Below are 27,070 nucleotides of genomic sequence, written 5' to 3' on the forward strand. Positions count from 1 at the left end.
GTCTCCTCCAGCACCATAATTCAAAAGCATCTATTCTTCAGCGATCAGCCTTCTTTATGGTCCAGCTCTCACTTCCATACATCGCTACTGGGAAAACCATAGCTTTAACTATACAGACCTTTGTTGGGTTTTTAAGATGCTGTCTAGGTTTGTTATTGCTTTTCTCCCAAGAAGCAGACGTCTTTTAATTTCGTGACTGCTGTCACCATCTGCAGTGATCACATACATACATACATACATACATTTTACAGTAAAATGGCCTTATAACTGCATATGTTATTGAGCCTACCATTTAAAAATGCATTATTTTAGGGAAAACCACTTTACAAAAGTCTGCATATTTGGCAAAATTCAAGAGCAAAGTGTGCACATTGGGAAATTTGTACACTAAATTGCTGATTAATTTTTATGAGAACTTAAAAAAAAGAAAGGTTCAAACTGATATGGAAATGATGAGAACTAAAGAGTGGAAGAATGAGAAACTGAGAGAAACCAAAACTGACAGATTCACTCATCTCTATCCCTCATACAGTCTACTATCCTACCATTTCACTTGGAACTAATTGCTATATATAAGTAATTGTCGCAAACATTCTAACAATCTAATCAGCACTAACAATGAAAACAGAGGAACCGTGAGTTAGAAAAAAGACCTGGAAGTAGCTGTACCATAATTCATTACACAGTTTCTCAGAGCTTGTTTCTTCTTATTGTTACCATAAGCCAGAAAATCTCGAGAGATTGCAGGAGGTGTGCCCTCTCCAGGAAGATCATTCCACAAATGAGGTACCACTGCAGATAAGACAGTGCCATACATAATCACCAAACTCAGTTCAGACAGAGGCACATAGTTATGTTTGCTATTGAGCACTTCCAGGCTGTCACTGTTTAATCACACACCAACAAATTCAGCTTGTGCAATTGAACTGAATTTGGCCCTCTTGTGCATCAAAAACTCGTCTGAAAACCATCAGACTTTTGGCAGTAAAAATAAAATAAATATTGATGAGAGCATGTACAGGAAAGTGTGAGATAACAATTGCTTGAGGTGACATTGTATAACAGGCATCCCCAAACTCGGCCCTCCAGATGTTTTGGGACTACAATTCCCATCATCCCTGACCACTGGTCCTGTTAGCTAGGGATGATGGGAGTTGTAACCCCAAAACATCTGGAGGGCTGAGTTTGGGGGTGCCTGTTGTATAACCTCTCCACAAACAAATCAGAATGAAGGCTCAGTAAGTGGCTGGGCTGGTGTTGTATAACTTCTGAACAAACCCTCTGCAAAACAAAAAGAGGAACAAAAAATACCAAGATGAATGTTCAATAACCAGGTCACCTGGAGTAGACCTTAAATTATCCAACATATGATTATGTAATGGACTGGCTGGATGCAGAGGAGTGGTGTAAGGCACAAGTTGGGGAATCCCCAAAGGAATCCGCAAGGGAAGAACTCTCAGACCACAGGGATTAGTGGTGGAATGATGATAAGTGTTCAGAGGATGAAGAGGGAGCCTACTGGGAGGAGAAAGTGTCAGAAGCAGAAGAGGTGACAGGGTTTAGTGAGCAGGAAGAGGCAGTGGCAGAGTCCAGAAGCAGAAGAGGGAGTCCATGAGGCAGAGATGAGTTGGTCTGGTGAAGCAACCAAGTTTCCCTTTCCCTTGATCTCTGAAGACCAGAAGAGGTATGAAGGAGGAGGAACAGAGACAGGCACATAGGCATAGTCTCAGATTGCTTGGGAAAGACCGTGGGGGGGGGGGAGCTGTGGAAAGGTGGGGACCTTCAGTCCTTGCAGGTGTCTCATTGGGGCAAGACCTACTGGGAAGAGTTGCTGTGATCACTAGGCCTGCACTGTTTTGGTTCCTCTGAACCACTGACACAGGGTATTCTATTGCTGACCTGCCCTGACTCCAGCTCCTGGGAGATGACCCTCTACCATCCACACTAATGAAACTTATCAGATTTATGCAGCTTCTTCAACAAACTGTTGAGCTACTGTTAACAGATTCACACCATTATGCAATGAATATCCTATGCCTCCTGCCTCTAAAATCAGGGTTGCACCTTTGTGAAGGGTATGCACACATCTGGATAATTACTTGGATCCTGCATGGAAAGTTTTCCATAAATGCAGAGCAAATGGCCTCTTGATGATAGTCAAGAGGATCAGTCCGAAGTTTAACCAAAAATAACTCCACACACTATCAAATGGGAATTTCCCAAAGGCTACCATCAATAATTCAGACTGAATTGCTATTTTATGCTAGTGCACTGAAGAGAGGAAAAACTGCTTTTAAACAGAAAGGAAGATGGGTGGTAATGAATGCAGTATTGCCACAATAAAGAGGATTAGTCTATTATCAGCTTGCCCAGAATCTTACCCTAGTATTTATTTATTCATTTAGACTATTTCCATTCCATCTTGCAACTTACGTTTTCAAGATAATTAAAAAAATTAAAACAAAAATGGTATGACAGAAGCAGTTTTTAAAACCAAAGGTAATGGAATTGTTTAAATAAACAAAACACAGTACTATTAAAGGAAAGAAGAAGGGGGAGCACCCTAGAGGACTCAGATTAAGGGGATAGGCAAATCCGTCAATTTCAGTTTCTCTCTGTTTCTCAATTTCCCACTCTTATTCAGTTCTCCATATTTCCACATCACTTCGTATTTTTTTAAAAGAAGTCTTACTCAAAATTAATCTACATTTCAGTGCATATTTTCCTGAAGAGAGAGAGAGTGTGTGTGTGTAGAGTAGAGGTAAAGGGACCCCTGACCATTAGGTCTAGTCGTGACCGACTCTGGGGTTGCGGCGCTCATCTCGCTTTATTGGCCGAGGGAGCCAGCGTACAGCTTCCGGGTCATGTGGCCAGCATGACTAAGCCGCTTCTGACGAACCAGAACAGCGCACGGAAACACCGTTTACCTTCCCGCCACAGAGGTGCCTATTTATCTACTTGCACTTTGACGTGCTTTCAAACTGCTAGGTTGGCAGGAGCAGGGACCGAGCAATGGGAGCTCACCCCGTCACGGGGATTCGAACCGCTGACCTTCTGATTGGCAAGTCCTAGGCTCTGTGGTTTAACCCACAGCGCCATCTGAATCTTCAATACTGGGTTAGTGCCAGCTAGTCTCCTCCTGGTTTTATTCACCTCTTTGTTTTTTGTTTCTTTAATTTTGACCCCCACACTCTCCACTCAAGCAGCTCAAGGTGGCAATATATCCTCCTCCTTTGCATTTCCCTCAAACAACCCAGTGTCAAGGTATCTTACAGAGCAAACAACTAATCCAAAACTAGGGTGAAATCTGACCACCGCTGCAAAGGAAAATGGGACATTTTCAACAAAGCATTTCAGTTCAGCTGATTCTTTACACAACTTCACCACCGGGTGTCAGTACAGTAGCGCCTATTACACAGAGAATGAATCCACAGTTTGTGTCCCCTTCAAGTCAAGAGCAGTTGGAACATATTATGCTACAATTCCTTCCTTAGCCCCATTTGTTTCCCCAATAATTGTCACCTCAGTGGCGGAGCAGCGTCTATTTTGCACCCAGGTTCAACCCCCAGCGGTTCCAGATAGGAGTGAGCGAGACCTCCAGATCAATGTTCTGGATAAGAACCTGTAAAGCAGTGACAGCTAACATAGTGCCCTCCAAATGCAGTAAAGCAGTGACAGCTAACATAGTGCCCTCCAAATGCAGCTAGAACCCCTCATCATTCCTGACTATTGGCCATGGTAGCCAGAGCTGATGAAGCTGACCAACATCTAGAGAACATTGCACTGGCTATCCCTGCTGTAAAGGCAGGCAGAATTGGACAAATCTCAATTTCATTCCTGGACAAACAAAACCAGAGCAAACAGATTTCTTTGCTCCACTAAAGTAGTAGTAGTAGTAGTAGTAATAATAATAATAATAATAATAATAATAATACAGTGGTACCTCGGGTTAAGTACTTAATTCGTTCTGGAGGTCCGTACTTAACCTGAAACTGTTCTTAACCTGAAGCACCACTTTAGCTAATGGGGCCTACCGCTGCCGCCGCATCACCAGAGCACAATTTCTGTTCTCATCCTGAAGCAAAGTTCTTAACCCGAGGTACTATTTCTGGGTTAGCAGAGTCTGTAACCTGAAGCATCTGTAACCTGAAGTGTATGTAACCCGAGGTACCACTGTAATGGTTTGGGTTTGAGAAAACAATTTTCACAAAGAAATGTTGCCTCTCACATTCATAGCAGAGATAGCCTGCAAAATGCACAGGCTTTTTTGTGTAACAGATACTGCAGAGTTGGGATACTGTGACCTTGTGCTCCTTCATGGTCGCTCATGTTTCACACCTGCCGCACATTTCCCCCACGTTATTCCATCACACTCAGTCCATCAACCCCCAGAATTCAAAGTTCTGCAGAGAATGAGACATAACTGCAAAATATTTGGGGGGGGGGGGGATTTTAGGTAAACCAAGCAAAGGAAAGTGTACCTGCATCATAGGCTCAGCTGCTCAGCTTCAGGGATTCTCATGGCCCCTCCAGGCGCTCTATTTACTGTGCACTCACTCATGATGATTTGCACTCATAATGGTATTGGGGAAGCTATATGCAACCCATCAGTTTGCACCTGATAAAGTTATGGGGCAGGCTTACAGCTTTGTTTCGAAGCAGTGCCTGCCTCATAACTACTTGCTGAAATTTTGTCCTGCTTTTGTTGTGGTATGGTGCAAGAGTGCCCCTCCATATGGCAATAATGCAACAACACTGGTGAAGCATCTCAAAACTAACAAAGCTGAATGATGTGTGGACGGCCAATATAAATCCACCACTAATTCCACTGCCATTATTGCATCAATAACATGTTGCAGAAAACCCCAATCTGGAGATGCTCACAGGGCTTGGAAGGCCAAATATGATGGCAGGAATTCTACCTGAATGAGCCAGCTTGGCACCATATAGACATCATGCTGTTTCTGTTCCTAACATAACTATTTGTGGGGACTGTATTGTGAGAATGGATTGATTTGTTAAATTTACATGCCCGCCTATCAATAACTACAACCACCAAAATCAAAAGGAAAGTAGATACTCATTAAAATCAACAATGAACAGCAGCCAGACCACATCTTTTCATTACAAGAAAGACATCATCAAACAGCCTGGGTTTGATCTTTTGTAAGCCACTCTTGAGAGCCTCAAGGGCTGTAAAGCGGGATATAAGTATTATAGAGTTGCATATACGTTATACATTTAGAGTACATTTAGGAATTGTACTGCTCTATTCTGCCTTGGTCAGACTACACCTGGAGTACCACATCCAGTTCTGGGAGCCACGTTTTAAGAAGGATGTTGACAAGCTGGAATGTGTTCAGAGGAGAGTGACCAAGATGATCAACGGTCTGGAAACCAAACTTTAGGAGGAGTTCCTGAAGAAGCTGTGTATGTTTAGCCTGGTAAAGAGGAGTCTGAGATAGCCATCCTCAAATATCTAAGGGGCTTCTACATGGAACATGGAGCAAGCCTGTTTTCTCCTGCTGCAGAAGCTAGGACCTGAACCAATGAAATCAAGTTGTAAGAAAGGAGATTCCGATTAAACATCAGGAAGAACTTTCTGACAGTAAGAGCTGTTTGACAGTGGAACAGACTCTCCTTCCTTGGAGGTTGGATGGCCATCTGTCCTGGATGCTTTTGTTGAGATCCCTGCATTGCAAGGGGTTGGACTGGATGACCCTTGGCGTCCCTTCCAGCTCTACCCTTTTATGATTCTGTGAAATCCTGGAAAGAGCTGTAGCACTGTGAGAGGTAGGCTACAGTTCCAAGGATTATTGAGGGAAAGTGATGTGGTTTAAATGGATGGGCCTTAACGGTGTATGCAGCCTAAACAAACAAATATTAACTTATCTGAACATGCGATTTTACTTATTTGATGTTGAATTCAAGGTGATTCTTTTAAAAAGAAGGTGATTTTTAAAACCTTCATCCTTAATTCACAGCAGCGCACATTTAAAATACATAGAGGTATTCAACAATGCAGCTCCATCAGTGCAAGAAATTACGGTATGTTTCTGCAATTGGACTTACCTGCTCCTCTCCTCTCCCACTGTTTGCCATGCACCCTCCCCAAATCTGCTCTGAGGGTTATGTGGGAAACCCAGATTTAGGGGACACGTGAGGGAAGATGGGATGGAAGTCCCATTGCACATCCAGAAGTTGTACATCCAGAAACTACTTTGCTGGGTACCACCTGCAGTCTTTTATCTCCAGGTTTAATTATAACATTCATGGACAAACTGCTCTTGGAAGGTGTAGAGATTACATTATGTATGGCTCTGTTCAGCATGGGTTAAAAGGGGCAACCCGTCCACCTTAAATCGCCTAAGTGATGCACCCAGGATTAACAGGATACCTCTCAAAGTATTAACAGACCACCTCATTTACTGCTGGATGGATGCTGCATAAATCCCACCGCAGGAGAGACTGGGAACTCAGCTAGACTGGTAAGAAAAAGAGATTTATATGTGTTGTATATGCGGTATAATATTCTGCCACCAGATGGCGACGTGGAGTTCCGTTTTTCTCTACCTGTTTTCCCTGTAAGATTGCCAGAATAAGTATCAACAACCTCAAATATGCAGATGACACAACCTTGATGGCAGAAAGTGAGGAGGAATTAAAGAACCTTTTAATGAGGGTGAAAGAGGAGAGCACAAAATATGGTCTGAAGCTCAACATCAAAAAAACGAAGATCATGGCCACTGGGCCCATCACCTCCTGGCAAATAGAAGGGGAAGAAATGGAGGCAGTGAGAGATTTTACTTTCTTGGGTTCCGTGATCACTGCAGATGGTGACAGCAGTCACGAAATTAAAAGACACCTGCTTCTTGGGAGAAAAGCAATGACAAACCTAGACAGCATCTTAAAAGCAGAGACATCACCTTGCCGGCAAAGGTCTGTAATGTTAAAGCTATGGTTTTCCCAGTAGTGATGTATGGAAGTGAGAGCTGGACCATAAAGAAGGCTGATTGCCGAAGAATTGATGCTTTTGAATTATGGTGCTGGAGGAGACTCTTGAGAGTCCCATGAACTGCAAGAAGATCAAACCTATCCATTCTGAAGGAAATCAGCCTTGAGTGCTCACTGGAAGGACAGATCGTGAAGCTGAGGCTCCAATACTTTGGCCACCTCATGAGAAGAGAAGACTCCCTGGAAAAGACCCTTGTGTTGGGAAAGATGGAGGGCACAAGGAGAAGGGGACGACAGAGGACAAGATAGTTGGACAGTGTTCTCGAAGCTACAAACATGAGTCTGACCAAACTGCGGGAGGTAGTGGAAGATAGGAGTGCCTGGCGTGCTCTGGTCCAGGGGGTCAAGAAGAGTCGGACACGACTAAACAACTAAACAACAAAAACTGAAATGCTTATTTGATGTGTCTGTATCCAGCCAAGCAGTGGTTCACTGTTCACCTAGCATGGTCCTATACCTGCCCCCCATCCCTCCACCCTCCTCATTTCCAATGTCCTCATGCACCTGAAAGATGCTGTCATTGTTATGTACTGAAATTCTCACCCTGGGCCAGCAGGGGGATACTGTAGATAGTTATGCAAATGAAGGATCGAAAAGTGACGTTCAGTGATTGGATAGTTTTAGAAAATGGCAATAGTTACAATTGTTCTGGAGCTCTATATAAGCAGGCTGGCTGAGCCCCTCAGCTTAGTTCTGTTCTGACATCTGAATAAAGAAGAGCTGTTTGAGGAATCGCTGTGTCGTCTGCTATGTTCGCCCACAACTTAACAGTCATGGCTGGATTCCCTACCCCACCCCCTTTCTCTTATAGAAAACATCTGGTTTGCTCCCTCCAGACAAAGCTGCTCATTTCAGTTTTTGTATTCATGTGCTTTTGCGGGCTGCTAATAGCTCCATCAATATTGCAAACCTCACACTTCATTAATGATTTCAATCCAGCCTTTTCTGATTCACCCCACTGTTGATGCTGCTAATTAACAGCTTGTAGAGGGGGAGAGTGGCAGGGGATGCTACAAAGGAAGCAGCCCCATGCAGGACTTTCATCTTCATCTGGCATAAACAGCAATGCCTGGCAGAGACCCAGAGATGGCTAAAAGGAACATTCTTCCTTGTTCTGGTGAGACAATGAGGGGAAAGAGTTTTCAAAGGGAAGCAGAACCTTATTCATGTTTTAAGTCAAAGCAGAAATAAAGATAAAACAGTGATTGGCTGTAGCCTGTTTTGGTCTGTGCACTCAAAACCATAGTTTACGCATAGTACGCATAGCCTGTACCCTGCCAAGCTAGTAATAACCCACCAGTTATAATGGACCAGCAGAAGATTGCAAGACTGCCTGGCTTTGCTGCCAGTCTGGGACTGCAAAAATGGGAGGGTGTGTTCTACAACTGTCCTTATTTAGCTAGTCATCCTTCTGCAGAATTCAGCCCCCTTCCCTTCCCCAAATCTCTAGAAGTGAATTATCCAAGTGAGAGGTGCATGCATTTGCTTAGAATGGGTTTGTGTTTGCATTTATTTATTACACCCAAACCAGTAGTGGGCAGCAGTGCAAGGAACTTTACCTCTTCCCATCATGACTAATGTGTCCTGATCCACAGGCCCAAAGGAGGACTGTGGGAGTGGTTCGGTGCAGGGATATCAAAGAAGGATGTCAAAAACATCAGAGGGATCAGTTCAAGCGCTTTATTAAGGTGTGGACTTACAGCAAAGAAGCCTACCAGGTCTGCCAGATTTTATAAATGTGGGACGGACACCGCAGCAAGGAGATGGCTTGTCCACACCCAAGCAGATGTTTATACATTCATTATACACAAAGCATCATATATCACTTTGCCCGGGACTTCCCATCATGGCACCTGAATATATGACGGCATAAGTGGCACATACCCAAATCTTACAGATAGTCTCCCTTTCTGTCCAGCACCCCAAGCTCCACAGGTAAAGGGCCACATGAAAGCAAGCTGATTAGCTTTTATCAAAGCAAGTAAATATAAACATCTATGAGCTCATTCTTACAACAGCTACCAATTAATTGTGGGGTTATCTTGACTACCAAGATGGAGTTTGCATATCTTCCAGAACAGCTCACCCTTAGTTCAACACATAATGTCACTGTGGCTTAGCAGGTAGGGGAGGGGGAGGTTTGTGCCTTGAAAATGCAGCAACTGAAGCACCAAATTGCCCCCCCCATCCCAGTAAGCCACAGGAATGCAGGGAAATGCTGCCCTGCCAACCTCTACTGACCACACCCTTCCTCTCAAGAGGGGAGCTAATGGAAATGTCCAGCCATGCAACTCAAAGTGCAGCAGAGAAGTCAGCATTAAACCACACAAGGACCAATAAAAGTAATGTCCGTCTTATTATACTCCAAAGGCCTGTTGGATCAAATGGGTGTTGAGTAGCCTGGAAGCATATAAATGTAGAGAACAGGGATTTCCACAGAGAGGGAGTTCAATAACCAAGGCACCACCACCAAGAAGGACCTGTCTCATGTGCCCCCAGATTATGTTCAGCAAGTGTACCACAAGCCAGATCTCATCTGCAGATCTCAAAACATGGGTTGGTTGGGACTGGATAATGTGCCCAATCTTTAAGTACTTACGTCCTAAGCCATTTCTAGTTTTGTGTGCTATTACTGACAACTTGGGCACTGGTAGCCAGTGCAGCTCATTCAGGATAAGTGTATATGATCCCATTGTATTACCCCGCAACAGCACCGGGGCAGTGGCATTCTGAGCCAACTGCAGTAACTGGCAAACCAGCCACAGCTGGGCATAGGCACTCTTAGCCAGAGAGGCTACATAAGCCTCCTTAGACTCTAGGAGCATCCCCAGACTAACCACCTGTTATTTAAGGGGCAGTGGTGCCCCAACCAGAACAGGCCATCTACCTAGATCCCATACACGGGAACTGTCTACCCACAAAGCCATCATCTCACTAGCATTCAGCTTCAGTTTGTTGGTTCTTATCATAGCCTCCAGGTATGCAGACAGGTACTAAAGTGCTGTGTGCCCAGTGGTGGCTGGTGCCTACTGGAACTAGTAGGGTGGAAGACAGAGATGACTAATTCTAGTCCGTCCATCCCCATCATCCTCCCTGCTGAGGTCCACAAGCAGAGGCGGATTTCAGAGAGCGTGACTGGCTCACTTGCACTGGGCGCAGAGCCCTAGGGGCACCGAATTTTGGCGTCACATAGGGCACCGCTGAAATTTGAAACCCCAAGGTCCTCCACTGCTACAACTAAGGAGGAGGAAGCAGACAGCGTGTTCCCTGTCTGGTTGTCAATAAGAAGGCAGGCAAGCAGCTGAGGGCAGACTGAAGTTGGTGAGGCAGTTCTTCATTTCCTCAAATGAGTCAATCTCCATCGCATGTATCGCAATCTGCTGCTCATGCATGGCATCAAACAGAGCACTGTCAGGCAGCTTCCAGAATCCAGTGCCCTGGTGCAGCTCATTACTGATACCTGTCCTGTTCTCAACTATGTTCTCCCTCCCCCAGGGATTTGGATCAATGCTGGGCAGTTTTCCTAGCATCTCAGTTCCTGCAGAACATTCTTTGCTTCTCCGAAGGGCTTTATGGATCACCCCCTTCCTTCAAAGAGAAGTAAACAACTAGAGTTAGGAAGATGTGTAAGTGGCAGGAGGGCATAATTAGCTAACAATTCTATTCTGGCTGTGCAAAATTTACAGCGAGTTTCCGGCCACGGTTGAAAATTGATGTTCCTCATCATTGCGTCTTACATGTTTATGCACATTTAGGAAAAAGTATGTATGTTTGATAGAAAATATTCTTCCCTTTGAAGCTGTCTTTGACTCAAAGCTATGGGGGGGATAATTAAAAATGGTACAAGCTCCAGTTTTTGAAGAAAGTACACCGTGCCCACAGGAAGGTGAGTCATACCTGATGGAGTTCATTTTTAAAAAAAACTAATGAAAACATTTTATCTTAAAAACTTAAATGCATCATGGAAATAAATACGAGGTTTTACATTAGGGTTCAGTACTAATTGTTGATGGTTTGTACACAAGACTTCTTGTCCTTGAGTTTAAATGCTCAAAACACATTAGGCAATAAAGTACACGTAAGAACACTAAATAACTCAGTTGATTAGAGCGTTCTGCTTATAATGCCATGGTCACAGGTTTGATCCCTGTATGGGACAGCGGCATATTCCTGCATTGCAGTGAGTTGGACTAGATCAAACTCTGACCCTCCAGATGTTTGGAACTACAATTCCCATCATCCTTGACCACTGGTCCTGTTAGTTAGGGATGATGGGAATTGTAGTCCCAAACATCTGGAGGGCCGGAGTTTGCCTATGCCTGGACTAGATGATCCCTTCCAGATCCCTTCCAACTCTACAATTCTGTGATTCTAGAAACAAAGGAACCTGCCTTACACTGAGTCAGGACACTGCTCCATCCAGTGCGTTATTGTCCACACTGATTGGAGGTCTGTTTAGGATTTCACACAGAGGACATTCCAAGCCCTTACTGGAGATGCAAGGGATTGTCCCTGGGGCATAGCAGATGCTCTGCCAATGAGTCGCAGCCCTTTCCCAATGTGCACAACTGTGCCCATTGAAATTCTCAACCCTGCTTCTAAGCAGAAAAAGCGGGAGCCAGGCTATTTCACTAAATTTATCCACAGGGGGGCAGAGAAACCTGTTAGCAGTTTCTTGGGGGTCTTCTCCCTATCAGCAGTGGCTGTAGTACAGATTCTCACTTTCCCTCTAAGGTTCCACCCCCACCCCCCAGTCCCCTTGCCACTGCAAGCGATTGTAACAGCAACAGTATTGGCAGCCTGGATGTCGTTTTTGCTTCCTCCATTGTGCCACTGCCCTGGTGTCATTCCAAGATGCAGGGGTGATGTGGGGAGTGGAGAAGGCAGCCACTATGGATTTTATTTTTTTTAATACTGGAGAATTGGGGCAGGGGGAGAAAAAGAAAGTGGCAGGAATTGTCCCATAAAAGTGTCTTCTGAGGCACTTCATCTAAGATCTAACAATTTGTCTGTTCTGCACCTTTGTGGTGACCTCCCCTTTCCTTTTGGCTATATTGGTGCCTTCCTTTCTTCACTGTAGAGACCAAGCAAAACACACATTGTAACTACAACTGAACCAGAAGATCTTAACAGAAATTGTTTTGCTTGAAAGTGGGACAAAAGTTTCACAAAACTGCCTCCCCTCCACTCACGTTTTTCAATACCACCAGTGCTTTTCCCCCCTGGAGGGATGCAGGGGTACACATACCACTAAACGTTTTGTGAATCTTTGTACTTTTGTCCATTTACTGTATTTATTTTTCCCAATTTGAACTATAAAATTGTGATTTTGTTGAGTCAAAATGAGAGTACTCCTAAACATATTTTTTTTAGAAAAAAAGCACTGAATACCACTACCTGTTTTGTGGTCCAGGTGAAAGTGAGTGCACTCTCTGTTGCTGTTGTTGTTGGCCATCCCCAACCCCCCGTTTCCATCAAGACTTCCTGCTTCTGGAAGCTTATAATGTTTGATGTGTTGTTGTTTTTTCCTCTTTATTTTGTTGGAAGCCGCCCAGAGTGGCTGGGGCAACCCAGTCAGATAGGTGATGTATAAGAAATTGTTGTTATTTAGTCGTTCAGTCATGTCCGACTCTTCGTGACCCCATGAACCAGAGCACGCCAGGCACTCCTGTCTTCCACTGCCTCCCGCAGTTTGGTCAAACTCATGCTGGTAGCTTCGAGAACACTGTCCAACCATCTCGTCCTCTGTCGTCCCCTTCTCCTTGTGCCTTCCATCTTTCCCAACATCAGGGTCTTTTCCAAGGAGTCTTCTCTTCTCATGAGGTGGCCAAAGTATTGCAGCCTCAGCTTCACGATCTGTCCTTCCAGTGAGCGTATAAGAAATAGTAATAATAATAATAATAATAATAATAATAATAATAATGCTGCAAAAAACCACTGTACTCACTTGGATTTGGCTTCATGATGACTTGTGGCTTCATAATGAAGCATCAGTAACTACTGCTTCCTGACCTCACTCTACAGCCTTGTGGGAGACAATCATTGTGCTCACCACCAACCACGTATGCAATTCCTACTGTTAATAAGTTTACCCCATACTTTACCTCTGTTCACACATTTTCCCCCAACATCACTGAAATTGTCTCCCTCCCCCCCAAAAAAACCTTTTGTGCACCCAACAAACAGGATGACAAAGTTTGGGGTACATTTTGACTCAACCCTCAACTGTAACAGCGCTGCACTAAAAATGTGCTCCAAAATCCAGGAAACAGGCCCTTTTCTCTCTCTCTTGAGACCACAGGACAGCCCTTTTGAGGGATGGGGAAAACAAGTAAGGCAATGTTTCTCTTATTTATACATGGCAGGCGCCCCTCACCTCATCAAAAGATGGCTACATTTTTGTAATCCCTTTTTCTGTCAATAAATATAACTCATTAAATCTGTGGGCTAGGCAGCTTGTTACTCAGAATGCCTCATTATCTGAAATTGGGTTACGTCCCATGACAAGCCACATTTGTATCCAAGACCCTTATTTAACCACATAGATGCTGCTGTCATCTGTATAATAATCACCATTCTGATAGCCAGCATTGAGAAGAGAAGCCATTGGCCATGTCCATTTTAATGAACCAACAAAAACGCTCTTCTCAAGGCTGAGAGACATCTAAGATGACCTTTCATGTGTGTATGAAGAACACCTCAAAAATTGTTGTTTTGAAGCATTCCACCAGAGTTTGTAGACAAGAAATGTGCTGACAAGAACTAGTGTCAGACACAAAGCAGTGAAGCAGAGATGAACTGATAGCACCAGTGGATAATAATAATAATAATAATAATAATAATAGTGACCTCCACTTGTAGAGACAGTAGATTGCTAGCATATAGGAATGCACAACCAGGGGTAGGCATTGCAGTCATGCCTCCTCAATGAAGGCTTATCACTAGAGCAGATGGGGCACTACCCTACCTTCCTTAGAGCTAGACCAGAAGGTGGTACTGCCTTTCAGCTTGCTCTTCCTTAGTCTCATTGCTACCCTTGCCGATTCCAGTATCCATCCAGACAAGACCAGACCTGGAGGCAGGGATAGTCAAATAACGACTAAACCTGCCTCCTCGGTAATGACATGGTCTGGTCTTAGCGTAACTCCTCCTCCTACCCGTGATCATTGAGATCAGTTGTCCCATATATAAACATTTGGAAGTAAACCGCTTTAACCAGGATTTTTGTACCAGCTTACAGAGCAAAGAGAAGCAATTTCACATTTAGTGTTTTGCTGTAAAGTGCAGCTCCTGGTCTGGCTACCTTTCATTACCTGCAGCTGTGGGGGTAGATAATGGATGGATGGATAATAGTAATAGCACACTGTATACTGGGGAAGCGTTCAATAAATAAATGGGCAATGATAATAAAGCATAATGTTCAACAGGTGGAGAAATAAGCCTCTTATCGTTGACTCCTATATAGCAATTGCCGTGCAGATGAACCTAATGAGTGGGTGTTTGTGGCTTTTTGCCGTTACAGTCTTTTAAATGACAACTCAGCATGGACGTGGGAGATTTGCGTTCAAATCCTCAACACAGTGTGGAATTTAATGGTACATTCAGGAGAGTTTGTGATGAGGAAGGGGAAGTAAGAACTGCACTACACTGTAATGAAAACCATTACAAAAATTATTCATCCAATAAGTTGTTGTTTTGAGACAGCCAAAGACATTTTATAGGTATCACTACAATGCCCGTTAAGTAGAGACCTTACAAAATTGCACTCAGTGTCCTGCAAAATATCACGGGGCCAAACTATATGTGATGTTACTCTTAAGCTTTAAATGAATGTGCTTAACCTGGCTGGTTTTATATTGGAGAGAAATCAGCTGCAGGGCTGCAAGGCGGGATATGCTACCATTCCAGAGTGGATTCATTAGCCAGGTTTTTTCTCACTGTCTGTGTGTGCTGATAATTCCCTCTTGCCTGCCTCCAGACATGCTGTTTATAGAAAACAGCGCTTTGGGAGCAAGACGCAGACTTAGAAAGATTTCCAGTGGAAAGCCAACAGAAGGCCCTGATCCATATTGGAAGCAAGCTCTGGATCAGGAACCTACAGCTGCTTCCACTACAAAATAAAATCAGCCAGCATAAGAACACATATTTATACACATGAGAAAATCACATATAACTTGTCTCTGTGACAAAGAAACTCTGCATGCTAAAGGCAGATTTGTGGTGGGCATATGTGGACTAAGAATTCAAGGATCCAAAGAAGGTAAGTGCAGACAAATTCCACAAAGTGCAAGGTACATGTCAGAGCCAGATATGAGAACCAGTCAGCAAGATCTATTAAAATGTAATCCTTGGAATCTGATGTGGCAAGACCCACTTCTTCCTCACCTAGACTCCCTCCACTGAATGACCTGGAAATGAATCATCTGTGTAAAGAGGTAAAGGGCAAAGAGGTAAAGTATTCGGATCTTCCTTCATCCCTATTTACTCTTCTTGAGATGCGGAACTCTCGTGGCCTGTCTTTGGTACAGCTCTAGTCTCTCTTTAGTGAATAATTAATCTTCTTGGGGACAAAGCCGCATATACTTCAGGGTAGGCCGAAATCAAGAGGAAGGCTGCTTTTCACAGTTTCTGGCAACTTTGGATGGTCTCACCTGTACTGCGTTGTCTCCTTCCAAGAAAAGTAACATCATCCCCTCCATCTTCCAGTAACATCATCCCCTCCATCTTCCAGAGGAAGGTCTATTTATGCTTACAGTTGGGCTTCTTGGACTGAATGAGACATTTGACTTTTAATAAACATCCTCCTATTAATTCTGGGCAGCCAGGTGCTACAGAATGAGGAACTCCTAGTTAGATCGAGAGGATAGATCCTGTGCGTGAGAATCTGTTATGACCAGAACCTGCTGTGCGATACAGTTAGAAACAGGATCCAACATGAACAGTAGTCGTGGAATTAAGACTCACAAGAACATGTGGATCAACACCTAGATCAGGCTTCCTCAACCTCAGCCCTCCAGATGTTTTTGGCCTACAACTCCCATGATCCCTACCTAGCAGGACCAGTGGTCAGGGATGATGGGAATTGTAGTCTCAAAACATCTGGAGGGCTAAGGTTGAGGAAGCCTGACCTAGATCCCCACTTGGGAAGAAAACCTGCTGGGCTTGTCAACATGGATAGCAGACCTTTTTAGCTTTTTGAGTCCATGGCTCCCTTGAACAACGACATTCTTTCTGCGGCACTCCTGTGGGGCTCAGCAGCCCAGTAATGTCACCCCTTGTCTGCAGAGCTAGCAGCCTCTCACCCTTTTCTGAACACACTCCCTTGTGGAGTGTTCCCTCAGCCTCCTCTCCTTGTGAGTCCTCCGGGCAGCTGCCACTCCTAGTCTCTGAGCTGCACCCCCACCCCACCCCTAAAAGAGGTGCCTTCAAGTGGCACCATTAGCCAGCAGAGCTTATGGCCAGGGCTGCTGCAACAAACAGCTGTGCAAGCTTTTGGGAGGCAGAGACATGAGATAGCATCAGAGGAGGAAGGGAAGGAAAGAGGGGCAGAGGCCAGTGTCTGGCACCCCATTCAAGGCACCCCAGGTGCCATGGCACTAGTTGAAAACCACTGATGTATAGTATTTCCCATCAGTTCATGATAGGATTGGAACCCGTCCCTCAGCACTATACATGTACCCCTGAACTGGGGGTGATACAGGCAATACTCTATGGCAGTGGCATGTGCCATGCTCAATTTGTAGTGACGGGGTGTGCTGGAGGGGGTGGCAGCAGCAACAACTGGTGTACTAGACAGCTGCAAAGCATAAGGCATGGGTGATTCTTCCTCTTTCCATCATCTCAAGGCTTTATCCCATGTTATAAGCCTCCAGGGTGGGTTTTATTTATTTATTTGGGCAATTTATATACCGCTTGTATATTAACAGATCTCTAAGCAGTTTACACCATAGGCTATTAAATAAAAGGCCAATAGTAATCCGGAAAACCTCTTGTGTACTAAAATAATCATTACACATAAAAACCAGCTACAAACATTATCTCAGAGAATCCTTGTCCTTGAGTGAGGATAGGTGGAGGCACTACCCTGTATGGCCTAGGATATGACTTTCTATTACTTTCCTGGCCTATTGAGGTGCAGTGCCTATGAAAATGGATAGCAGATCCATGGTGCTTGCTTCCTGCTTCATTGCACCACTCCAGTAAGAACACTGTCCAGTAAGGCTTCTGACTTCAGTGGTATCTTCCTACAATCTTGTCTAGCCAGTCTAAATTGGCAAGGTGCAGGAACAGGGAAAGGAAACATCTGTAAGCTGCTCCTATAAGGTAATAATGAACCTGAGAAAAGCATTACCAAAGAGCTTCCAGGAGCTAAAGAACCTTCAATGGGGCTTCACATTTGACTTTTCTTGACTCACAGGAGAGCAGCAGGATCTGTGTCCTCCTGCAACCATCTGGGAAGGCAGGAGACATGGCCGTGAAGCAGGAACAGCAACAGAGCTGCAGAGAGCAATAGAGGATCAGTGGCCCAAGACTGCGTGTCTTGGCTTGCTGAAAGCAAAATAGAGGGAAGGCCTGCGTGAGAAGGTGGACTGAACATAAGGAAAGGAGCTCTTATTATTTATTTAGATGTCTTTTTGTCCTAATTATATCCCACTTCTCCACAAGTCTGTTTAATGCAACTTTCTCTTCTGGGCTGATATGTACCACTGGAAAATGAATAGTCAGAAGGGGGAAAGAAGTATTTTTGGGGAACTTTCAATCTTTGACTTGGGCCAGAATGCTAAAAAACAAAAACAAAAAACCACTCAACACCTTCCTCCTAGTAACTACATTGGGGGATATCTGATTTAAAGAAGTGATTAGTTTGTTTCCAACATCATCCCCAGCACAAACTCCTCCATCCCCCACAAAACAAAACAAAACCAATCTCGACCTCACTAAGATTGGGGTAAGCACCCTGGAATATATGGTCAAGAATGAACATTAACATAAGAGGTGAAAACCCTACACCACTACTTCAACACATAAGTTCACTACTTGGTGGGTAGTACTTTATATAAATATCACCATCTTCACAATTTATCACTATTCCTCCTACTCCTATGATGACAGAGTTCAAAAATGTGAGATTCAGATTTTACTTCGTGATGAACTCATACAAGGCCAATGATTGAGAATATAGAAACTGAAAACTTCATGTAGGAAAACGAATCACTTAGCCTTTATTGAATTTCTTCAGTCTTTCATACTTGGTAGATATAGAAAAATATCCTTAAGTGTAATAGACAAAAGGTAGCAAAGACAGTTAGCCCTTTATGCTAACCAATTTGACTTAATAGATACAAGTTTGTAACAAACAAATTCAATTTATTAATTAAAGTTTTGTGAAACTATATCCAGAAAACTTAGGAAACAAAAAAACAGTGACCATTTCTGGAATTATTAAAAAGCGTGCATTTCAGTGTGGATGCATTAACTTTAAAAAGGAAAAACATAGTAAGAAAAAGGAAAACAAGATGCAGTTATACAGAACGGATACATTAGAAAAACAATCTTTAACCAAAATAGGTGACTTAAAAACTATTCAATAACTGAAATATTCATATTTTATTTTAAAGTATGGACCAAATCAAACTTGGTAAACTATCTGTTGATAAGTTAAAAATTCTATGGCACAAATTTTCACAAAAAAGTTAAGGCAGCAACCAACAGTTTATATAAAAATAGCTGAGTAGGTTTCTAATGAATGAAATAACCTTTGTTGTGTGATGGATTTTGTTAATACAAGATTATAAATATCCTTATATATATATACACACAAAAACAAGATCAATACAAATGGATGGAATCCATCTTTCAATAAACCAAGATCTTATGTCCTGGGTTGCAGTGGAGGTACTCAAGTTAAATATCTGTCATAATTCTTCTTGCTACACATACCATTTACATGTCATAAAATTGCAATACAAATACTGAGTTTCATAAGAGAAATTCAGTTTTGAAATCACACTAAATTTACAAAACTTACCCAAACTGGCCCAACGGACGTTATGTTAAAGATATATTCACTTCAACTTCGTTGGCACATTTTAATAGTATATATATATATATATATATATATATATATATATATATTTGCACAACACAAAATACAGAAAAACCATCAGAAGCTTTCAAGATAAATTGAAGTCAAGTGTTATTACAGCAAACAAAAGAAAAAGAAATTGGAAGCTTTACAAGGGTAGCTTACGTACTGAGAATGCATTGACCATTTTGTGCTGGGACCACCTCCATAGCTGCTAGCAGCTTAACAATGAACAGAGTGAAGATTGTTCGCACTAAACAGTTATACAGTATGCTCATTTTTTCATTAAAAAAAATATCCCAAATTTGTTTTGCATATAACTAAGTTAATAACAGACAGCGGGGTAGGGAAAGGACGTGAGCGGTTTTGCATTTGAATATTCACCAACTCATATAAAAATGACATTATCTTTCTTTCAGCTGCAGTCTCCTGCTTTCCATGTACTATATGCATAAGCAGGAGATAGTCCTCTGGCGGCAAGATTACAACAACACAAGGAGCTGAAAGGGCAAGGAGCTAATACTTGAATCTCTTTCCCTTGATCTCCTTACCCCAGGAAAAAAAGCATTTTCAACAGCTGGGAAGCACAGCGAATTGCTGACTCCTGCTCCTTTAGTTACTTCAAAGCTTTGCTGCCTGCCTTCCATGCTGGGGGCAGCGGTGAGGAGGGCAGAGCAGACTTTCATTTCTGCACAGATGTGTCTCTTCCAAGCAAATGTTCAGTCAGCAGATTCCACGCACTCTCTGCCAGTGCCACAGTGACACATTTGCCAACACATGTTATTGTGTTACAGGATGTTGGATATAGGTGTATCTGAATTGTGCTCCTTTAAAACCAACCTCAAACCTTGGCATTAGTTCAATGTTTCCTGCTATAGATAAAAGACAACCTTTGCAATGTCCGAGTCCCAATGAAATCAACTTAAAACCAAAGTCTTAAGGACCTCACCATGGGATGTCTCGTTGATTTCAACAAGCCCGAAGAACACCCACCTTTTTCTCAATTGTCTTGGTGACTCTGACATACTGGGATCATAGTTGATCATAAGCACTTCATTTTCAAGCGCAGCCAGATAAAAGGCCAAAACCATAATACAGTCCAGCAAATGGAGGGTACATCATGCTCCCTCTCTTGCTTAGAAAATATCATTAATTCATTCAACTGGTCAGTTCTTTTTAAACACCTGATCTAACTCCTCCAAAAGTTCTAGGTGGGGAAGAGAACTAAATGCACTATTTTAGGAGGCTGCTCTATGAATACCTATGAATTTTATGCAGAGGAAAAGTAGATGAGAGTCATTTTAAAAATTGCAAACCCTTTTTTTCTTTTTTAACAAGTCACTTTTATATCACATATGCTACCTTTGACAACAAATTAAGCTCCAACCTACACATTGACATGGGTGGGCAGAGGCTTTCTGTGTTCTTCATAAAGTGTCAGTGAGTTCTGGTAGAACCACACTGGATTTTAAACTATTCTGTGCCCTCTTGGCTTTTTTTTAAAAAAGCTACAGGAATGTTGGGTGAGGCACAGCCAGTGCTGAGGGTGGGCTAGTTTGGGCCCAAGAGGTAGACGGAGCCTATTGTACAGGCTAGAAAAAGGGAGCATTTAACAAGAGGAAATACTCTTCAACTGAAGAAAACTCCTCTACATGGCAAGGGAGGCGACTATGGAGGAAGAAGTTGCTTTTTACCTGTTTCCAAACCAATTGGCCTCTCCAACTAAGAGGTTTCTATGGGGAAAGTAGCAGGAAGAGCTGGATAATTACAGAAGGTAGAGTTCGGTCTCATCGATAGTGTAGAATTAACTCCAGCCACCTGCAACAAACACTGGAACAGCTACTCCAAGAGAAAGATGGAGATTTGAGAAATACCTGCAGCTACCAGCTTATTTAGCATATCTGTTGCAGCTTTGAGGCACAATGCTGGGGGGAGCTTGTACAATTCTGTTCACCTCAATGGAAACATTCCCAGCAGTGCTTTGCCTTAACAATACAGTAATATTTCACGGTGGTTAACACACACACACACACACACACACACACACACACACACACACCTGCCTATCAAATCAGCCATCAATTACCGTCATAGTGCTAACCATATTAGCAGAAGAAAAAATAGTTCAAATCTGTAACAGCAGTTACCTGGCCAGTTGGCCAACCTGTGGCCCTCCAAATGCTGCTGGATTCCACCTCCCATCACCCCTAATCCTTGAACATGCTGGCTGAGGATGGAGGGAGTTGGGAGTCTTAGGTCAGCCACCCCAGATATAGGCAATGTTCAAAAAAGCAGGCTGGTGTGTGTAAGGAAGTGACCATTGGCTGCAAGTCACTTATTGCCACAGGGTGGGGAATGTCACATTATAGTCTGGCATGGCCTCTAAGCGATGTCATCTTGCAGAGGTAGCATGTAAAAAATGGCATGTGGTTTGCTTAAGTACTGGGTTGTTGTTGTTTTAATGCATTAAACTGTTCTACATTCCAGGCGCAGCTAGGAGGCATTAAACTAGCATGTGCTGATTTGTCCAAACTATTCTTGCTATAGTCATCCAAATAAATCAGGATTTAAATTTATACCCCATCCATCCATAGTTAACATTAATTCATGGGCAGGGGAGGATTTTCCCAATGGTTCTCCAATGAAAATCAAACATTAATACCTTCTCTGTGAAATCATGTAATACAATGCCAAATATCAAAGACTATTCCAGTAGTTGTAATAGTGTACGCAACTCAACCCTCATATAAATACCATCTGGATGAAATACGTTGGTTAGTGTGGTAAAGTCATTGGGTTCTTGCACATGGGGGACATCACCAAGGTAGAAAAGGTACCGTACACAGAAGTTAGCTCCCCAACTTACTCCCAGGTTAAGTGGGTACAGAATAGCATGTCTTTGTGGATTAGTCTTCACATAATGCATGGATCTAAAAAGTGGGCCAAACTCAGATCGAAATAGGATGCAGGTGGCACAGCCAGAATGTTACAATTCTGGGTTTTTTAAAGAGAGAGATTGAGAGAGAGGCAAAGAGAGAGTGTGCCAGCCACTCCTGCAGCTGTACAGAAAAGAAAATTTCAGCAGCTGCAAGTGCCCTACACAAGCCGATTCCACCAAAATTCCATTTTATAGAATTGTTAAAAGGGAGTCCTGATTTCCCTTGTGTCTGATCACCTGGGTTCATGTTAAAGGTTCTAGTAAAAAGACAAGTCCCGGATCGAACCTGATGGATGTGGTGCAGGGAACTTACAGCCCTCCAAGAGTTAACTGGACTACAACTCCCATCCTGCCCCTGGACCATTGGCAGAGGCAAGGCCGGGCGGATGAGAGCTGGAGTCCAGCAGCATCTAGAGGGCCACAGACTCTCCCCATAATGCCTGCTCTACTAAATATACAGGCTAACAAATTTGAACAGGCTTATGATCCGCTGCAAACTAACCTGAGTGTAGAAGGCTGGCACAGACAGTTAAATAAATAAAATAAATAGAAATAAATAAAAATGCATATCTGCATCACTTGAAGATTGCAAGACTATCAAACAGCTATTGCGGCTCAGTCACATCCATATAAAATACATTTTTGGGCTAAGTCAGGTCATACATTTCAGCTGCTGAAATTCCTGCATTGCAGGGGGTTGGACCCGATGACCCTTGGGTACCTTCCAACTCTAAGATTCCATGACATCAAGAAGTGCACAAGAATATGCAAACAAGGCCCCCAAGATGTTAAAATTAAAGTCTTGCAGAGTTATATTCAAATCCCAACCAAGCCCTTAAACACACTGGCTGTGTTGTGCGTGTAAAACTGGAACAAATGTCTTACTGTCAAGGGTTCTTGAGGGAAGGAAGAGCGTTCCCTAGCATAAGGGAAGTGCATCAATAAATGATTGATAAAACAATAAAAATCGATGCAGGACTTTCCAGGACAATCACAAGGGACGTGCCTAAGCAGTATTCAAGTTCTCACATTTTACTTCTAGCCAAGTAAAATGTGAGTCCACTTGGGGAAACCTGGGCACCTAAGTGGGAGGTAGTCAAAAGTACAGAAAACTAAATTTTTCATTGAAAGGTTAGCAAATTATGGGTTCTTCAGAGATATGCCTTGCCTTTCTACTCACATCCATTCACTTGCATTCTACAATGACCAATAGAAAGCTAGGGCAGAAAAAAGCAATTAACTGCCAACACTCAACAGGTTGTAAACCAATGTTATCCATACTCAGAGCAGACCCATTGAAATAAATGGCTTTTGAGGGCCATTAATGGCAATGGCTCTGTTCCAAGTATGACTTAGTCAGATACAACCCAATAGCTATAGCGAGCAGTGCATTTGTGCTAAACTAAAGTAAGTGGAAGAAAAAGGTTTCCAGCATCAAGGTACTGTGCAGGTCCATTAGGTCTTGTATAGATCCTTTCCACAATATCTAATGGCACACAATCAAAATCTGTGCTCTCTGAAAGGACTTTGACTTGCATGACACAAAATAACTGCAGGGTTCGGCAATATGTGCCTGCTGTACTGCTTCTCCCATTTCCTTTTCCCCATTATTGTCCAAACATCCTCCTTCTCTAACTGCCTCCCTCTTCCACATTGCTACCCGCTACACTTCTGCCTCTTCCCTATCACTCCCACTCTCTTCATTTCTTTTTTAATTGAAAGTACTTTTCTGGTGGATTTTACTCCTCACAGCATAAGTTATGCCTGTGACATGATTACAGGAGAATGCAAGGGGTGGGGGTGGGGAGATATACAACATGGCCTTGGGAAGAGATTTAAAAGCTTCCTGAGAATCTCAACTTTCATTTTTAAGCAGCAGGTTTCTAGCCCTTATTGCTGCAAACAAAGCTGTGCTAAAAACACTGTGTGGGTAATGCCTCCTGAAATCACAGAACCCGGAGGGATGGCTGAATGAGGTTTCCAATGGGCATGGGGAAGTGGGGGTAGGGGCTTCAATGTCCTGAATACTTCCCTGCCCCTCCTCAGAATGAAGCAAATCAGAGTGATGCAGAAAAATAGCAAAAATAACAGAACTGTATCAAATAAGAGAAATCAGGATATATCATACAGGTCCAAGGAATACATCCTTTTTTGGCAAGGAATTTTGAATTCTTGGGTGCAGAACAGTATCCTATATATTTTTAGTGCGCAGTAAAAACATCTGTGATCATAGCCACGTCGATTAGAACTATCATACAGAGAGGCAATTAGTCATTTGCCTCCCCACCTTGGGACACAGAGCAATTGCCCTTGGATAAAAAGTCAAGTTGTAACACCTCTTCTCTCTTTGCCACTAAAATTGTCTTCTTGATATGGGGGGGGGGGGGGGGAGAGTTGTTTTTCTATTTAAGCTGTTTCCCTTTGCCATTTCAAGCAAGGACCAAAGCAGTTGAAAGGGAGGGAGGGAGCAGAGCTACACGTTGAGGCTGTGATGGACAGAGTGAAGGAGGCTATCAATGATGTGCAAGGTTACTTTGGGAGTAGGATAACAGCTCTTTCACACCAAGTTTTGTTACTGAATCAGAGAAATAATAAAACGTGTCTTTTTAAAAGAGAAATGGCATCCCAAAGAGCAAACCATACATCTTTCTTGGCAATAGGGGGAAAAAGTATCTAACACTTTCAACATCCAATTAAAGATCTAACATATGCAACTGTAGATAAAAAATCTTGAAGTGGTTAAACAAACTCAGTCCTAAGAGCTGAGGAAAATAGTGACGTGTGTGTGTTGGGTATCTCAAAACTCATTATTTTGAACACTTGATGCACATCAAGATTTCGACCCACGCAACAGATACGGGTGACTAAAATGCATTTGTCATCGAGCTCAGTTCTGCATGAGCTCGTATTTGCCTAACAAGTTGAAATAAATGACTTCCAAGTCAGGAACATATTAAAAGTGTTTTTAAGTTGCTGGTCTGTATGCCACAGCCAATTCACAAGTCAGTGTTGTTGTTGTTGTTGATATGGGGGGGGGGGGGATCTAGGCTAACTCATATTTGAATTGAGCAGCTGTTCCAAATAGCAATGCCAGGGAGTACTTCCATTGGGAACATCATTTATCAACAGTTCTCTCAGTCCTCAAGTTCCCAAGCTCTGTCTGTTGATTCTCAGTCTCAGCCAAGGAGAAGGCTCCCCTGTGAACTACAAAAGCATCTTTTGGGCAGCCTTCAGCTGAGGCTTGGTCATATAAATAAGCTACAGAAGTCAAATGTAAATTTTGGATCTGTGTACATGCTGTTCCTTTGTGACTTCTCCAGTGTTATTGCCACACACTCTCACTATGTACAATGGAAGAGAGTCTTGGGGCTACTGGAAATTGTTGCTTTTCCCAGCATTTGGGCATTCCTTTAAAAAAAAAAAAGCCAACTATTTTTGTTCAGGATTTCCATCTGCCACTATGCACAACATAATTTACTGAAATCAATTAAGATAGCTAGCTTTACTCTTCCAATAATTTTTCAGGCATTGGAGAAAGGTGGAGATGAGAGAAGAAGCAATGATTTGCTGTTAGGTACAATTGCAAGCTTCTTTAGCTTGAACCCTTGTTCGGAATCACCATCGCCGTTTTAGTGAGGGCCCAACTTTTATTCACTGATCTCCTGAAGGCCTTAATCTCCAGTGACCTGCTATCCTACCTGAGGAGGGGCAAGGGAGCGAAGGCATTGAACAGAACTAGTGGGCTAGATTAGGGAAGTATGGTTGAATTGTTAGCATAATTCACAACTTTTTCTCCATTTTACTTATTGCACTGCTCAGAGGAGGGCTTTGTTACCGAAGGAGGTCAGTAATGAATAAAAAGGTACAATAACCAAGGAATAGATGCTAGAACCATAGTGTATTTTTCTCAAGTAGCTTTCACATTCACCAAAATAAAAAAACAAAAACAAAATTCTGAATTTGTGGCTACCACCTACCTCCCCCAGTTAACGAGGCTGCTAGTCTCCCCACCTCCACCCCTACCCCCCACCTTCATATTCAAGGGTACTGGCCAACAAAATGCAATTTGTTCAAAACATACAGATTAGGCAAGTACATTGCATTGCATCAAAGATCACAAACTGTCCGAGGTGTTTTTCTCCGATGAAGACGACAAGCTGAACGAGGTATCATCAGGTTCCGGAAATGAATGATTGAAATCCATCTCTTCTAAATCTGGAGGCAAGTCTGCCAGAAGTGCCTGAATTAGAATACAAAATATAAATAAATGAGAAGCTGCAACAGCTTCTGGTGGAGTAGCAGTCCTGGTTACTTTCCTGCACCGTAGTTCGTATTTGACCCAACTCCTTGGAGGGGAAACAAGGAAAGCAACACTCCTTGGCAGAGAGAAAGGAGATCTCAGCAACTGCTTCATAGTGCTACCATTCTACAGAGCAACTGCTGGATGAAACCTTAAACAAGAGAACTGCACACTGCTAAGTTTTCTTGCAGGGCCTCATTAGTTGTTTTCAATGGCTAATGTAAGCTGCCCAAATACTGTGGTATAAATTTATTAAATAAGTCTCTTAACAATTAGGTACTTTAATTGTGTTAGAAATATAATTCAATTAGATCATGCAGGCTTTGCTATCTAAAAATGTTTTTAGAGGGGTAGATGTACTAATCTCCTGCAGCCATTTTTCTATTTCTATTTTTCTAGAAAAAGAGGTGCCAAACAGCTCCCTTGTTCTCTTAGAATGGCAATGGGGCTCACCAGAGAGGTGCTGGAACTGAGTTCTGGTGCGTTCTGGCAAGTGCTGTTTGCAGCAAAGGCAACAAAGAGCCTTGCCTTAAACATGCTCATGGCATGCTTATTTGAAAATAATTTAGTTCTGTTGGTGGAGCTTATTTCTAAATAACCGTATAGTCGTACCTTGGAAGTTGAACGGAATCCGTACCGGAAGTCCGTTCGACTTCCAAAACATTCGGAAACCAAAACATGGCTTCTGACTGGCTGCAGGAGCTTCTGATTGGTTGTGGAAGCCCTGTCGGAT

General features: G+C 42.9%; 1 protein-coding gene across 9 annotated transcripts in view; it reads right to left on the minus strand.

The window, feature by feature from the left end:
* Positions 1 to 18,213: 18,213 nt before the first annotated feature.
* The window catches only part of HDX (highly divergent homeobox), a 51,938-nt gene continuing 43,081 nt past the window's right edge, over positions 18,214 to 27,070 (minus strand). For all 9 annotated transcript variants that reach the window (XM_080991259.1, XM_080991256.1, XM_080991257.1 and 6 more), the window contains one exon: positions 18,214 to 26,277. In XM_080991259.1, the coding sequence (XP_080847385.1) occupies positions 26,152 to 26,277 (126 nt within the window). In that variant the 3' untranslated portion in view covers positions 18,214 to 26,151. The remainder of the gene's footprint in view (positions 26,278 to 27,070) is intronic.

This window comes from Podarcis pityusensis (genome assembly GCF_964106645.2).
Source record: "Podarcis pityusensis genome assembly, chromosome: Z".
In the NCBI taxonomy this organism is placed as follows: Eukaryota; Metazoa; Chordata; class Lepidosauria; order Squamata; family Lacertidae; genus Podarcis; species Podarcis pityusensis.